The sequence below is a fragment of the Lonchura striata genome, chromosome 8 (genome assembly GCF_046129695.1).
Source record: "Lonchura striata isolate bLonStr1 chromosome 8, bLonStr1.mat, whole genome shotgun sequence".
Taxonomy (NCBI): domain Eukaryota; kingdom Metazoa; phylum Chordata; class Aves; order Passeriformes; family Estrildidae; genus Lonchura; species Lonchura striata.
Window position 1 is genome coordinate 8,200,544 of NC_134610.1, and position 15,688 is coordinate 8,216,231.

The 15,688-nt window shown below is 37.8% G+C and overlaps 1 protein-coding gene across 2 annotated transcripts in view; it reads left to right on the top strand.

The window, feature by feature from the left end:
• Positions 1-15,688, top strand: part of DPP10 (dipeptidyl peptidase like 10) — a 438,452-nt gene that overhangs the window by 387,274 nt on the left and 35,490 nt on the right. For both annotated transcript variants that reach the window (XM_021548741.3, XM_021548740.3), the window contains exons 8-10: positions 8,536-8,656; positions 11,377-11,531; positions 13,878-13,975. In XM_021548741.3, coding sequence (XP_021404416.1) covers positions 8,536-8,656; positions 11,377-11,531; positions 13,878-13,975 — 374 coding nt within the window. The remainder of the gene's footprint in view (positions 1-8,535; positions 8,657-11,376; positions 11,532-13,877; positions 13,976-15,688) is intronic.

The following is a 15,688-nucleotide window of genomic DNA, read 5'->3' on the forward strand; positions in this document are numbered from 1 at the left end:
TTACATGGTTACAGTTTTTCCCCAATGCCTATTACCTATATTAAATGGTGTTTTTCTATCTTTTATATGGTACATTACGTGTTACATGTTTACAGCTTTTCCCCAATGCCTATTACCTATATTAAATGGTGCTTTTCTACTCTAAACCAACCTGTGAGTGCCAAGATCACTAAGAACATGGAGGTGAGGAAGAAGAAAGAGGGAGGACAGGCAGGCCCAAATCTCTCCATCTTAAAACTTCTGACCCCCATGTACAGAACCAAAACCCCCCTGTACAGGACTTAAAAACCCCCTGTACAGCATTCAAAAATTTATCCCTTTACTTTTTGACTACTTCTACTATAATATCTAAACTTTTGTGACTTCTTGTTCTTCCTGCAAGGTTGGTAAATCATTCCATGGTTCAAATCCAAAGTCACAGCTGTTTCCAGCTGCTTGCCAGGGTCTCAAATGTTTCTGACCTGGACCTGGAGCCTCCAAAAATGTCTGAGGGATATTTTGAGTTCCCACACAGAACCTTGTCACAGGAGGCTGGGGTGTACCTGTTGTCCTGACCGTGGGCAGTTTGAGTGACCCCTGTGCCAGCAGAGTTAGGAGTCTCTAGCTGTAGATAAAAATGGGCCAAATGACAACACACCCCAGGTCAGCACAGAGCACAGGAAAAGCCACCTCTTACCTGCTCCCAAACAGAGCCCTGAAGGATTTCTGTGGCTCTCTCCACCATGTGCCCTGTGACTCTTGGCCACAGAGGAGCTTTGATACAGGCCAGGAGGTTTGGATTGCCATGGAATTTCTAGCTTGGTACAGCAAACAACTGTTCCTGTCTAACACTGTGTTCCCAGTCCTTCTGGATGATATTTTCTTCCCCAAATGAGCCTTTATCTTTTCTATGAAAGACGAAAAAAAATTAAGAAAAAATAGTGATAACACTGTTGTTGAGTTGGCACACAAACCACATCATCTTAACTTCACCTTGTTTTTCAGCAGGAATCTGCTTCAAGTAAATAAGATTTTGGCAAGGAAAAAGGGCAGGAAGGGGTGCTCATCTTTATAACAGTGGGGATAATAATGGTCTGACAATCTCAGTTTAAGTCTGTGAGTCCCAGGAGTATAGTGAGTGAAATCACAGATGACAAGAAAATGTTTGCTCAGTTTGGACTGGAAAAGCGCAGATATTACACTGTGACTAAAAATAACATAATCAGTGGCTCTCAGAAAAAAATTGTCTACTCCTACTTTGGTGGATGCTGAATGGTGGTAGAGAAAATGCCAAGCCAGGTATTCATTTGAAAGCCTTGCATTGATAGATCCTATGGGTGATTTGCAGTGTTTTTTAAATTGCTAAAAACTAATTGTAAATTTCTGAAGTGGAGCTATTTCTATAATTTTTCAGATCTGTGAACCAGAAGGTAGAAACAAATACTTTAAATCCTTGAATGAAAACCAGACTTTCTACTTAACAGCAGCTGTTGAAAACTGGCAAACAAATTGTCTCGATATGGATGCAGGGCTTTGATTTTAGTTTCTTCCTGCTATCCAAAGTTAGTTCTAATATTACTTACAAGACAAAGGATACCTGCATTTTTACATAATTATAGTGAAAGCAACAGTAGGAATTGAGACCACATTTTAGAATAAAAATTACTTTTAAATAATTCTAAAATTAATTATTTTGTTTATTATGCCACTTATTTATTTCTTCTATGCAAGACCATTTTTTGTGCTGGACTTTCCACATGTTCTAGAACAAAAGGACATCAACTCATTGGATATATACAATATATATGTGTGCACACATGTTATCATACAGTATTAAACTTAGCACTGCCACTGAAACTGGAAAAGTCATGGTTTAATCTCTGAAGAGCAAAGTACAATATTTGCAGGACAACTAAGAAAATATTCTTTGTTTGTCTTTGTTCTGCTCCTGAAAAGCTGATAGTATTTGTCTTAATGGTTGTTAGTGAAAAAAAATATTTTATGTGGAAATCTTAGTAAATGATCTTGTTGCAGACAGGTAAAAATTTTATAAAAGAAAAGTCTTATAAAATATAGATTAGGCCCTGCTATTTCAGCTAAGCTAACAGTAGCTTGCAACTTCCCATATTGAAACATCTTGAAAATGAGAATTCATTAATACCACAATCTATGCTTTGGGTGAAAAACAAATACACCTGTATAAACAATAAGATCTGTCCCATAAGAATCAGTAGAAAAAGTATGTAAATTAACTAAAAATACAGAAGTTCAATAAATATGCAAAATACCAGCTACTGACCAATGAACTAAGTGTAAATGTATTCTTCACAGAATCACACAGAATAATGAGGTTGGAAGAGACCTCTAAGGTCATCAAGTCCAACCTATGCCCTAACACCACAATTAGACTATAGCACCAAGTGCCAAGTCCAGTCTTTTTTTAAACACATCCAGAGATGGTGATTCCACCACTTCCCTGGGAAGACAATTCTAGTACTTTATTATTCTTTTGGTAAAAAATTTTTCCTAATATCCAACCTGTGCCTTCCCTGACATAGCTTGACACTGTGTCCTCTTGTTCTGTCAGTTAACCAATAAGACCTAACAGAGTGATAATACTAATTTGATTTCTAATAATGCTATAAAATATAACATATGCAATAAAGATTGAGCTTTTTCTGCATGAAGAAAATGTAGTTTTAGCTAATGTATTACAACATGATCTGACTGGGGGCAGCAGGATTTGTATGGGGGCCCTGGCTAATGCATGTTAAGACAGGAGACAGAACAAATGGAAAGAGGCAAGCCCAGATGGAAAAGCATCTTGAAGCTTTTGAAGAATTAATTGTGCAGCTAATTGGCTGGCAGTGTCACAAGAAGGGATGGCACTGTGCAGAGGAAGCAGCAGGGCTGCTGGGGCTTGTGCTGAGGTGCAGCCATCAGCTGCCTGGGCTGGGCTGGGCAGGCTGCCTGGGGCTTGGGGGGTTCTGCAGAATTGTCCTCACCCCTCTGCAGAGTCACAGGGGGAGCCCAGCTCTGGTCCATGGAGTGCTGGGCTCTGAGCTCACCTATTGTAAATGCAGGTGAACCCAATGGGAAGAAATGACATGTCTGACTCAATTCAGAAGGCTGAATGATTTCTTTATTGTAACTATGCTAAAATACATTAATATACTATATAAAAGGAGGATACGAAAACTACATACTACTTTCCCTGACTCTAACTCTACAACTCGTGACCCTCTCTCCACACACAGGTGGGTTGGATTGGCCATCAGGCTCAACCAGTCCTCACCAGAATCCAACCAAGCACTCACTCCAGGTAAACAATTCTCCAAACACATTCCACATAGGAAAAACAAGGAGCAGAAATAGAAATTGTTTTCTCTTTCATTTCTCTCTGTGCACCTCTATGAAAAATCCTGAGAGGGAGAGAAATGGGCTTGCCACACTCACCTGTGCTGGCCACGGAGGGGTGAGCTGTGTCACTGCCAGGTGACACAGGAATGCAGCAGGGCTGGGCTGCCCCAGGAGCTGCTCCATGGCTTTAGCAGCTGCAGGAGTTCTGCAGCAGCAGCATGTCCTGAATGCCTGGAGGTCTCCCTCTGGGCATAATCTGAAATTTCTTAGTCTTGTCATAGCTCATATTTTCAGTGTGAAAGGTGAGAAAGGCTGTCATGTTCTCTGGAGTAATAAGTGCTGAAGTTGTTCCAGATTGGAGTAGTTATTTATCTATTAGTCCTAGATTCTGTAGAAGAATCTGATGATTTTCTTGCACCACAGGTAGAAATCTTACCTGTACAGAAAGTGCTTGTTGCAGGGATTTTTTGTTCTAACCAAAGATTTATAGATACAGGTGACTTTGTTTCCTTTCCAGCTGCATCTGCTCTGTAGCTTTAGAGTTTGGTTGGCACTTTCCTTGAACAAGGTGTTCATCCTGATGAATCCGTGAGTTGGCAAACAATACCTGTAGCCACACTCCACAGTTTCTTTCCTTCCAGCCTGCTGTGGTCTTCAACCAGCCTCTGGGGGAAAAACCTTCTTCTAAACCTCCCCTGACACAACTTCAGGCTGTTCCCTTGGGTTGTGTCACTACACAGAACAGATCAATGTCTGCCCTCCTCTTCCCTCACAAGGAAGCTGTTGCTGCAGTGAGGTCTCCCCTCTCCTCCAGGCTGAACAGAGCAGCTCTGCTTTTCTTCCACCTAAAAACCCTGGGCTTTGGAGTGACCTCCAGCAGCTCTGGGCTTTAGAGTGACCTCCAGCAGCTCTGGGCTTTAGAGTGACCTCCAGCAGCTCTGGGCCAGCTGATGCTGCTGCCCGGCTGGAGCAGACCAGGCTCGTGCTGGCCCTGAAACGCTGCCCTGCAACCCCAGCAGGGATTCAGCCTGGATGGGCCATGCAGGAGGCTTCAGTGGAGCACCAAAAGGGAAAAATTGGAGTATTTTTCTGTAATTTAGCAGCTTTTCTCTGCCTGTAGTGTTTGAAATGATTAAAGACACACGGGGGGCCTCTCCAGCTCCTGGCACTAGGTTTGCTGTTCAGCTGGGGAGTGGATGTCTCTGTTTTCACAGCTGTCTGCCATCTGCAGCTGACTTGGACTGGGTGCTCTGCTCCAGACCTCAGCCTGAAAGCAAATCCTGTAATTGTGAAACATGTTGCAAACATTAAATAAGTGTTTTGGAAGGAATTAATTTAGAAGAAGGTTTACAAAAAAAATGGTTTAGAGGATGCCAGATGTGGAAGAATGCGATTAGTGCTGAGGATTAGTGCTTAGGTAGAATATTGGAGCAAGCAGGGCCTCAAATTCTTCACAGTCAGTGGAAGTAAATGTGATCATTACTTAGAATTTATATATCACTAAGCCAAAACCTTCTTGCAGGTGTTTTTCATTAATTTGAAAATACTTAATAAAATAATTAAAGAATTTCTGTGGGGTTTTTCTCCATTTGATTTAAGACTTTATATGCAAAATCTCTAAGAAACCAGAAAGTCATATAATTATGAAGGCAGTAGATTTTGACATTTATCCCCATTTATAGCATTATTAGCTGCGGGTCTCAGCTAAAATTTGCTTTAAATTTTTTAAGTATACTCATGAAAATGGGGAGAAGAGTTTAAAAAACGTGTAATAATAATTTTCACATACAATAGCATATCCTGGTTCCACTTTGTACCTTTTTCAATTTACTTTCTTATCATTATACCTGAAAGCATTGAAAGCTTTTGGGGCACAAAGCTACTGATTTGTTCTTTAGAATACACAGTTAGCAACTCCTTTTTTAGCAGTTTGGGAAGATTCAGTAGTTGCAGCCAGCATTTTAGTACTTGTGATGTAGTAAAGAGACCCCAGTGTATACTAAGAAAAGCCTTTTACTATTACTTGCTCCCATATACCTGAGTGGAGAGAGACTAGCAAGGGAAATCTTGGTTTATGTGATGTTGCTCAAAACACAATATACAAAGTGATGAAGTATGTGAAGTCCCCTTCCTGGAAGCTTTTGGGCACGTGTTCTATTTGCTGAAGTCAGGTAAGGCACATGTGTTTGCAAGACTGTGCTCCAAGGATTTATTTGGTTTTGTTTGTTCTGATCAATTATTCTTATCCCAGGGTCATGATTTGTTATCTACTGGAGAGTTTCAGTCTCTCTTTTAGGAAAAATAGCTGTCTGAGTTCTCTCCCACCCACTTTCTTTCTCTTGCACTCAATTTTGAAAACCAAATTGTGGCTCATAAATTCAACTTCCAAGTATTCTTGTACTGCAAGTAATCAGGAGGAGCAGCTGCCTTTTAAAATATAAATATTTTCTTCTGGTCTCTGTGTTTTTGGAAAAAAAAAATTGGATATAAATTTTAGTGTAGCATAAGGCAGAATTTTAAGGAGGTTTCATCAGAAAGTGTTGGTGATTTTTAAATTGAGCAAGAGAGAAAAATACGTTAAGCAAAGAAAAGGATCTTGGGTATTCAAAATTACAGAAGAGCTTAAGTGCCTAAGCATAATGGTGAATCTAAGATGATTTACAGGCAGGAGAAATAGATGTTTTGGAATGCTGCAGGCAGTGGGTGCAGAGCCCTTCTTGCCAGAGCTCCAGCCACTCATCCTGTGCACTTCTGTGCAGTTGAGTTGTGTTGAGGAACGTGAATGGTTGTATTTCATAGATGTTCTGCAAAGGAACATGAATTATTCCTTGTTAATGTTAAATTTAAGTCATCAGTGAGCTCAAGGTGTACTAGGGAGAGAGCTGCTGTGTCACTTTAAAGCTTTTCAAGAACTTGAAAATGTTCCAATATGTACAAGCAAGAAAAAAATGGGGGTTCCTTCAAAGTTGAAGGAACATGTGTCAGGAGTGATGAGGAAAGAAGGGAAACTTTGGATTATAGAGAAGGGAAACTTTGGATTATGGCCTAAAACTGTGAGGATGTTCAGAGGGTGACTGAGAACTGGTTTAGGATGGAGACAAAGCTGTTTTATGAAGTGAATGAGGAATAAAGATGATACAGCCACAATCAGTGTCACAACAGTGAGTATCCTTCAGAGATATTTACTTATCTGGGATCTGTCAAATGGAATTAGCAATACCTGCTAAGTACTAATAACAGGATTAAAACCCTTCTCAGGGTTCAGTCATAAAATAAGTAATTCTTAATCCTTTACTTTGTCACTGATCATTTGAAATGCAAGTTTTCACTGCAGAGACAAGACAATGTGGGTATCCTCACAATTAAAATCATTAGCAGCCTAAAAAGGGGGGAGAGAGGTAAAAATCATACTCCTGATCTTCAAAAATGAATGAGATTGATTTATTTTAATTAAAGAAGATTAAGTAAAATAGAATCGTTTGACCAAGTATGCTTTTTTGGTAATATCTTGAAAGCTGCTGTTTAAATAAGAAGAGATTGTCAGCTCTCAGTAAGAAGTTGCTTCATAGGAAGAATAGAATGGTTCACTACTTAGTTTACCTGAAATGGAATCTAATAGCAATAATTTTAGTTGACATAAATAACAAATACTTGGCTAAGTTATTTAATAAACAGTTAACCATGCCTTGGTTTTGCTTGTATTAATTTCTTTTACATTAGAAATAAAGGTGCATTTTTAGTGTGGAAATACACATTTACAGGAAGTTCTTGTTGATGTTATTTCAAAAGCATCCAGCATTTGATCCATCCAGCATTCTCTCATGGTTGTTTTCTTTTCATGTTGATGTTGAATGATACATCACCTTCCCAGAAATTCTCTGTAGCAATATAAAGCTCAGTACATTTTTGATTATTCAAACTGATTCAGCTATTTTTGCTTTAGTTTTGAGCTCACTGTTGAGCTTTGACTTCTGGCCATAAAGGACTTACTTACTTCCAAGTCAGCCCCAGTTCCCAGTAATGGTTAAAATCATTGCATTGCTCATGGTGTGTAAAAACCCTCATCTTTATAGCTTTCTGCAGCAAAAATCATGAAGTGGCTACTGCTAAAAATCATTAGTTTGGGGACTCATAGGGAAATCTATTTCAGATGGTAATTTAGAAGAAAAGGGAACAGCAGTAATAGTGACAATAAAACTTTGCTCTTTGGTTAGTATCTTCCCATAAATCATTTATTATAGAACTATTAGAGAATAATAAATGACCAGGCTTTTTAAATAATCTTTGGTGGAAACACATTTACTTCCTGTTACATTCCCTGAGACACTGTACATCATCAGTGTACAGTGCTGAAATGGTGTGACAAAAACTTTGGTGGCATTTGGCTTCTTTAGTCCTGTCACAGGTGCATTTTCCCAGTGTGAACTGAGGTGGTGCATAATCTTGCTGTTGCTTTGATTGTGGTGTTAAGCTGTGGCAGTGCACACATGGCCACTGTGATTTATTGCACTTTGTCATGGAACCTGGAGCCCAGCCTCACAAATTGAGTGAACTTCACCACAAAGTGAGCAGGGAAAGAGCAGACAAGGCTAATGAGTGGCAGTGAAAAAGAAAAAAGAAGAATGAGGAGCCCAGACTTGAAAAATAAAGAGCATTTATATAGTACAATTGAGGTAAAACATTGGTGTGTCAGTCAGAAGTCATCAGCAAGCTGACAGAAGTGAACTGCAGGCTGCTGTTTGTTTCTGCTTCTCCAGTGTTATATATAAACGACAATATAAAGCTGTAACTTGTATTTATGATGAATGTACTGTGCTGTATGTCCTTGCAGAAGTGTGTCTCATTTCACAGTTAGAAAACCAGATGAAAATAAATACCTTTATTTATTCAGATGTTCTAAAACATGTCTCCTGTATGATTTTGAAGAATGTCATAATATTTTTTAACATGAATAGGAATATTTCAACTGGAAAAACAATTTCAGAAGAAGGATTTGCTTGCCATAAGTATTAGAAGTTTGTTTAGTTTGTCCAATTTTATAATAAAATGGAATAGGAAGACAATGTTGGTGCAAACTCATGCTGACTTATTCTGTAGACTGTTCTGAGCCTGAGGAAATTATGTATTCATTGCTGAACATTCATTTATATGTACCAAAATGTTGGTTTTTCTCTCCGTCTCTCTTACCTCATCCAGATTTATATATTTGAAAATAACATCTACTATCAGCCTGATGTAAAGAGCAGCTCATTGCGCCTGACATCCTCAGGAAAAGAAGGAATTATTTTCAATGGAATTACAGACTGGTTATATGAAGGTAAGCTGGACGAATATATCCGTTTATAAAAACAGATGCAAGGTCCTTGTACAGACCCAACAGCACAAATCTGTTCATTTCAGAAAATGCTCAGGGTGAGTTTGCTTCCTTCCCTTCTCATTTTCCTGCAAGATTGCCTTTATATCTGCTTATTCTTTGTGTTGGCTGCTGGTTTGCATATAGCAGTGTTTTCTGAGAAAGAAGAATTCATTTCAGACCAGAATGTAGCAAATGAGCTCTTGGCAGCTTGTAAAAGTGAGCAGGGAAAGGGCTCAGTTGGCTGCTTTTAGGGACAACAGTGATGATCCATTTACACTTAAAACATCCCAACAGAACAGATTTGAGTGGGGGATAGCTCAGTTTGTCTTCTACAGCCAGTACCACAGAATGTTCCTCTCTGCACCCAAAATACTTTTAACATAATGATAAATTTAAGGGAAAACACACAAAAAAAGGAGCAGATTATCTAGCTTGGTATAACAGCTTAAAACCGTTACACATTTCAGCTACTCTTTCTATGGGAGTCATGTATTCTATAGATAAATAGCTTAGTGTTAATTTACCTGAATTATAGAATTTTTTGTGTGAAGAATTTTTTTAGGAATTGTGTTAATGCCATACAGCTTGGAACTTCACCTTAAAAATGGTCTATCCACACCTCTTGGCATTGCAGTATTTATGGGCAAACAGCTCATTGTGGGGATTTTTTTCCCAAATCTCTGCCCAAGTGAACTCTGAAGTTAAAAAGGTAATCTGCATCACTCAGCCTGTATCTGATTGTTACCCACTCCTTTGGTTTCCATTAGTGTTTTGAAATCTTTTAATGTGGCAGCACGTTTCAAAACAAAAGAACATTTTTTTAATGGAATGTAATTTTATATGCACTTAATAATATTAAAATCTTACACGATAGCATGCAGATTAAGAAGTTCATTGTAGTATATCAAGTTTTTGCTAAAACAAAGTGAAGTTAGTGAGTCACAGCCAGGAGAAGCAAAAGTTGTCTCATTTGTGACTAGAAAGTTTTTCAGGTGATGTGGGAGATGATCCCAAAGCCTTCCTTATGGACATGTCCTAAAGCCTTCTTTTATTAAGAAGCCTCTTTGCTCATTATTTTCCAAGTTTTTTATCCCAAGCAAGATGCTGCATTTCCTGACCTGCAGAGAGCTCACTGTGTCCCCAGGGCTGCAGGCAGGCAGGTTCTCACTCTGAACCCCTGGAAGTCAGGGTGAGAGGAGTTCTGCCTGCCCATGCTGGAGAACCCCAGTGTCTGTTGGCACAGGAACTCTGCTCCACTTTCAGCAGTTTTTTAGCAGCATCAGAAGCTGAGCAGGCTGAATATTTCCCAAATTTGGAGATTTTCAGTCAAATCGAGCTCTCTTCTTCTTTTGACCTCATTTGTTTTCTTTTCTCTTTTCATGAGATTGTCATTTGCATTTTACCTTACAAAGCATTTGGGAATAGTTTTTCTTTGTGTAAATAACCTTGTCTAAATGCAAACAGTAATATTTTAAAGCAAACATAATTGTGGTTTTTTTGCTATCTGATAGCCACCATTCATTCTCTGCTCTTCTCCTGTGTAAAAGATTTTAGTTATCCAGCTAGGGAGAGAAGCATGACCCAGAATATATGACTTTGAATATAGGTCCCAGATTCATTTCACCTAAACTTAGATAATTCAACCCATTAAGCTGCTTCAGAACCCTCAGAATCCAATTAGCAACTTGGAGAGTCTCAATTGACAGTTTAAGTAGTTTTGTTAGGTAGTCTCTCAAATTAGGTATGCAGTCAGGCCTTTTCCCTTAGTACACTCTTCTCAATTAGTTTTCCAGCCAAATTCTTCAGAATTAAATAAAAAATCCTTACTAAGCAGGTCAACATATCAAATACATAATGAAAATTCTAGTGTTTTCACAAGTGGAAACAGAAGACTTATACAGGGAGAATTCAGAATTGCTGAGGAGCTGCTGGGATTTCAGGAGTTTGGGTTCTGTGCTTGTGGTTCCTTCTGGTTTGTTTCTTTTGACTGTGATACACAATGACAATACACAATGACAATAAATGTAAGAAAACATTGAGTGACATTCTTGAAATTGGATTCATTTGGAAAGCAAATTAAATTTGAATAAAAATAAAGTTTTGGTTCAGATTTTCAAAGTTTCACTCCAGAAAAAGTGAACTTCCCAAGAATTAAAGCTGTCCACTAGACTGAGACAAGAAAATCATAATATTGCACTCAAAAAATCATTATAAATATGACTGTGTGAAGATCTGCATGTTATCGGGTGCCACAACTCAGAGAAATGAGATATATTGAAGTTCTGTATTAAGAGAAGAAAACAAAGTGGCAATCCCAAAAAATAACACAAAACTCCAAATTATTTTAAATTCTTTAAAATTTAATGAAACACATGTATTGGAATACAATAGAACTGAGCATACATCAGTAACAATCATCTTTCATGATTTATTGATATTAGTGATTTATTGATTTATTGATGATTTATTGATGTTAGTGAAAGTATGCTTTTAAGGAAAATGGTTAAAGCTTGGTCCTTCAATGTTCCTTGTGCACCATTCAAGCAGGATGATGTGAAATTACTGAAATTACAACAGACACATTTCGAGCTGCCACAGGGAGAATAACTTGGTTGTAGCTGAACAAGGTGGACACTGTGTGTGAGGGTTTTTATGGATCCTAAGGAAATCTGGTTTTGCAGAGGAGCTTCTCCATTCCCACATTGCCCACTGGTGGTCTCCAGACGGGGAAAGACTGGCCTTCCTGACCATAAATGACTCTCTGGTGCCCAACATGGTTATTCCCAGGTTCACAGGAGGGCTGTATCCAAAGGGAAAGCAGTACCCATATCCTAAGGTAAGATGTGTTCTTCTGTGTTCATGATGCTTTGCAGGAAATAATAATTATGTTGGGGTTTTTTTCAATAGATTGTAACTCCTAGAAAGAAACTATTGAGTGAGGGGACAGCAGAGAAACTAATTTAAGTAGTTTCATTACTGATATTTGACTTGGTAAAATCAATCCAGCACCTCAGAGTTTAAAGCATTTGAAGGACTGTGTAGGAAAAAGGTCCAGCCCCAGCTGTGTGCAGAGCTCAGGGCAAGTTCCTTCACAGATACAGAGATCTCAGGAGATTGTGCTGTTGTTAATAAATGTGACAGACTGGCATTGAATAAAATAAGCCACAGTAACATATTTTCATGGCTATCAAAAAGAGAAAAAAAAAATAGAATTGTTAGTGTTTTAGAAGGTTTAGAGGAGTTTTTTTTTTTTTAGATTTGTTTTGGAAAGTGAAAGAACAGTCCAGACAGGGGTAATGCCTGAAATCACTTCTCATTTTCTGGGAATTTTCTGGTGAGGTGCCTCCAGATCTGCTGTTTTGATCTTCTACCTGATCAGTTTATCCAGCCCTTGCACAAAGTGTCTGGGTTCCTTTCTGACAGATCCACCTATATGGTACTCCTCTGGCATTTCAGGGAGGTTTATTCAGAGCTTTATAAGATATTCCTGCTACCTTGCTATTCCTGCTACTGCTTTTTGGTAATGAACCTTTATTCTTAAAAACTGAACAATTAGACTGTAGCAGGTACTATGAAACCATAACATACATTATATAAATAGGATATATTTGTGCTATGAAATAAAACTCTGAAATAATTTTAGGGGTAGTTTATATTAGTTGCATTGGCAAAATGCCTTGAGTGACAGAGCAAAGAATAAAATAATATTTTTAATAATATTTTATATTTTTAATATAAAATAATATTTTTAAGTCAGCTTTGTGAATGAGCAAGGAGTAATATTATTCCATTAGCAATTTAGCATAAAAGTGATACACAATACTACTTCATTAATCTCATTAATGAAAAAACACTATCTTTATTTAATGGCTCCATTTAATTCAAATTTAGCTGCTCGTTAAACATCATTAATTGATAATGAAGCTGGTGGTATAGCAACAGAGATTACAAAAAAGATTTGGCCTTAGAGTGCAACCATCAGAGAAAATTAGAACTAGAATTAAAAAAGAAAACAAAACACACGTTTCTGTGAGCGCTGGAACATGCTTATCTGTGTCTGTGTACATGTCATACACATAGACTGTATTCTTTAAAAAAAAGTTTTTAAAGCTTTTTTGTTTCCTAGCAGTGTCATAAACACACAAATGCCACTTCCTTGTCTTCCATATAACTCAGAAATGAATGGATACAGGATTCTGACTTTATTTTGAGATAAACCCAATTTCTAACAGGAATTTTGGGGTATAGTTCAGCCCGTGAAGAGCCAAGTGTACAACTTTGTCATTTACTATAGTAAATCTGTAGAATCAGTAATTTTTACCTTTTCCTTCCAGTATTAAATAGGGCTCAGCCCCACTGATACTTGTTTTGTATCCCAAGGGTGTTATGTAGTGTAATTCCTGTGCCATGAAACTGAAACTTGGGGGTGGCATGTCTAGGACAGGGATGTGGGACTCCTTGCAGCCCTCCAGAGCTTCTCTTCCTGTTTCCTTTGCTTTTCCTTCACTCAGGAGCATCCCTTAAGAACAAGCCATGTTTCAGGAGAAGGATGATTCCCTCCTCCCTGTAGACCCTCAAGATTTATCAGACTCTTCCCAGTGGGTATCTATCAAGCTGCCATGTTATTCCCCTTTAGCCACAAAAAGCATTTGGTTTCCCTGGGAGCTGGCCTGCCAAAGCAGCTGGCTCCTGGTGCAGGTCAGAAATTGAGATTTTCAGCTCAGCAAAAAAGGGAAGGAAAACTGAGGGAAAATGGTAAAGAAAAAGAGAGGCTGGAGAGGAGGAATGCTATCCAAGACTGAGGTAGTGCAGCTTTTCAGAAGAAGGAATAACAGCATCTGAAAAAGGCTTAGCTGGAGGCTGGATTTACCTGCAGATTTAGGAGCTGACTGTGTTTGGGTAGCTGACTTCACTGAGCTAGGCAAAGCCACTTCTAGTGCTGCTCACGTGCTCTGCACAGGAAGGTCTTCCATCAGTAAAGGATGGTGAGAGAATCACTCAGTACTTCATATTTTTATTTGTGTGATTCATATGTCTATGAAATTTTTCAGATTTAAGATATTTGAACTTTAATAACTTTTCATTATTATAAAGATACTGGATTATGTTAACAAATGACTCTGCTTAGCTGTCACTGATTCAGTGCCTCTAAAACTCCTATTTATTTTTTTCTTTTCCAAAGGCAGGTCAAACAAACCCCACAGTAAAGCTGTTTGTAGTTAATCTGTATGGACCAGCCCATACGCTGGAACTGATGCCACCTGACAGCTTTAAGTCAAGGTATGTAATTTAATGGTGAAATATTTTGTGCTAATTGTTCCCAAAACAATAAGGATATTAATGGTGGCCACTTATTCACAACTGTTACAATCTTAGGCTGGTGTAGCTCTCTTCTGCATAAATTGAGGTACTCTAATTTATTGCAGAAATAATTTAATATTGAATTATGCCTTGCAATTATTAGTGTCAACTGAAATGCTTACTGATTGTATTAGTAAGAGAAATTATTTTGAATGAGTTGAGCGTTTTGAAGTATTTTCTTTCTATTGATGGGCCACTGCTAAAAAAACCTAATAAAATCTGTTGTTTGATAACCCTTCATTAATTAAAACACTGCTATAAGATCTCAAACAGATTTCTTGTCATCAAGATCAGCATCTTCACTCTCCTTAATGATATTAAAGTTGAGCTTTAAGTGTCAGAAGGTGTAAAGAAGTTAAGCAAGAAAGCAAAGTGTAAGAAAAGATCCCCAAGAAAAAGACAATCTTGAAAAAGTTGTTTAGGTGTTATGGTTTCACTTCAGGGTTTTCAGATTCATTTTGCCTCCTCAGCAGATGGAAAGTAATAGAAGACTCAAATATTAATGTTAGTATATTAAAACCTTCTTTGTCTTCTTGAAACTGAAGCCAAATCTCTTTGCCAGTTCTTTGTAAAGGTATTGTTGTTGTTCAATTGATAAAAATTCTGGGTTGCTTGTACATGAGAAGACTGAGTAAATATATTTAAACCTGGGGAAAAAAGATCAGTTTCTTCTTAATTTTAACTTTTAAGGTATAATTTCTGTACCGTAAAACTTAGAAAGATTGTATATTTGTTAGCCAGTTTTACTGTAAATTGTGAATTTGTCTCGGGATTTCAGTAACATTCTTCACACTGGTCATCAACTCCTATGTCCATATATCAATATATATAGAGGGGTGAACAATGTGCTTTAAACAGACTTTTCTACAGTGAAAATCTTTGCAGTTTGTAATGATTGAGAGGGTATTTTTCTAAAGAATTAGCTTTTTAGCAAAAGCAGCAGCTACCTTTAGCAGTCAGTTTATTTCAGTGTGTTTCTAACCCTTTCATTACTAGTAAATAGGTCATGGGAGTCTTTCAGAATGAAATTGAATGGTTCATTATCACATATAGTTTTAAGGATCTTTCAGGGCAGAAACAATTTTAGAAATAGTTATGTTATTTACTAAACTATTATTAGAAATAGTTATACAGGTCATAACCATCTGCTGTTATGGAGAGAGTCACTCCTACACAGAGAAACCACAGAAATGGGAAGGGAGGGGCAAAGAGGAGAAAGAGGTTCTGTTAGTTATCCACAAAAAGTAACATTCAAATTCTCAACTTGTCCCAAATTGTGTCTGGTGTAGGACCTTTGAAGACATAAAACTGTTTCCCTGATTTTTGGCATCTGGGAATTGATGTAAGATTGAATAAACTCAATGAAAAATTAAATGAATAAATCCAATGAAAAATTCATTTTCTTCTTTTAGTGATCCTGTAAAGGTGCCTGGTAATATTTCCCAAGACCTGTTCAGGCTGTTGTGATATAAAGATAGGGATAAATTGTAAATTTTACTCCTGAAAGTTTCCTTCTAAAGAAAAATTTACCACCTACTATGCACTGTTAATTCCACAAAAAGCCTGACAGTCTTCCTTCAGATATGTGGTTGTATTTCATGCAATTACAGTTTCCCACTTGGTGCTTCCATT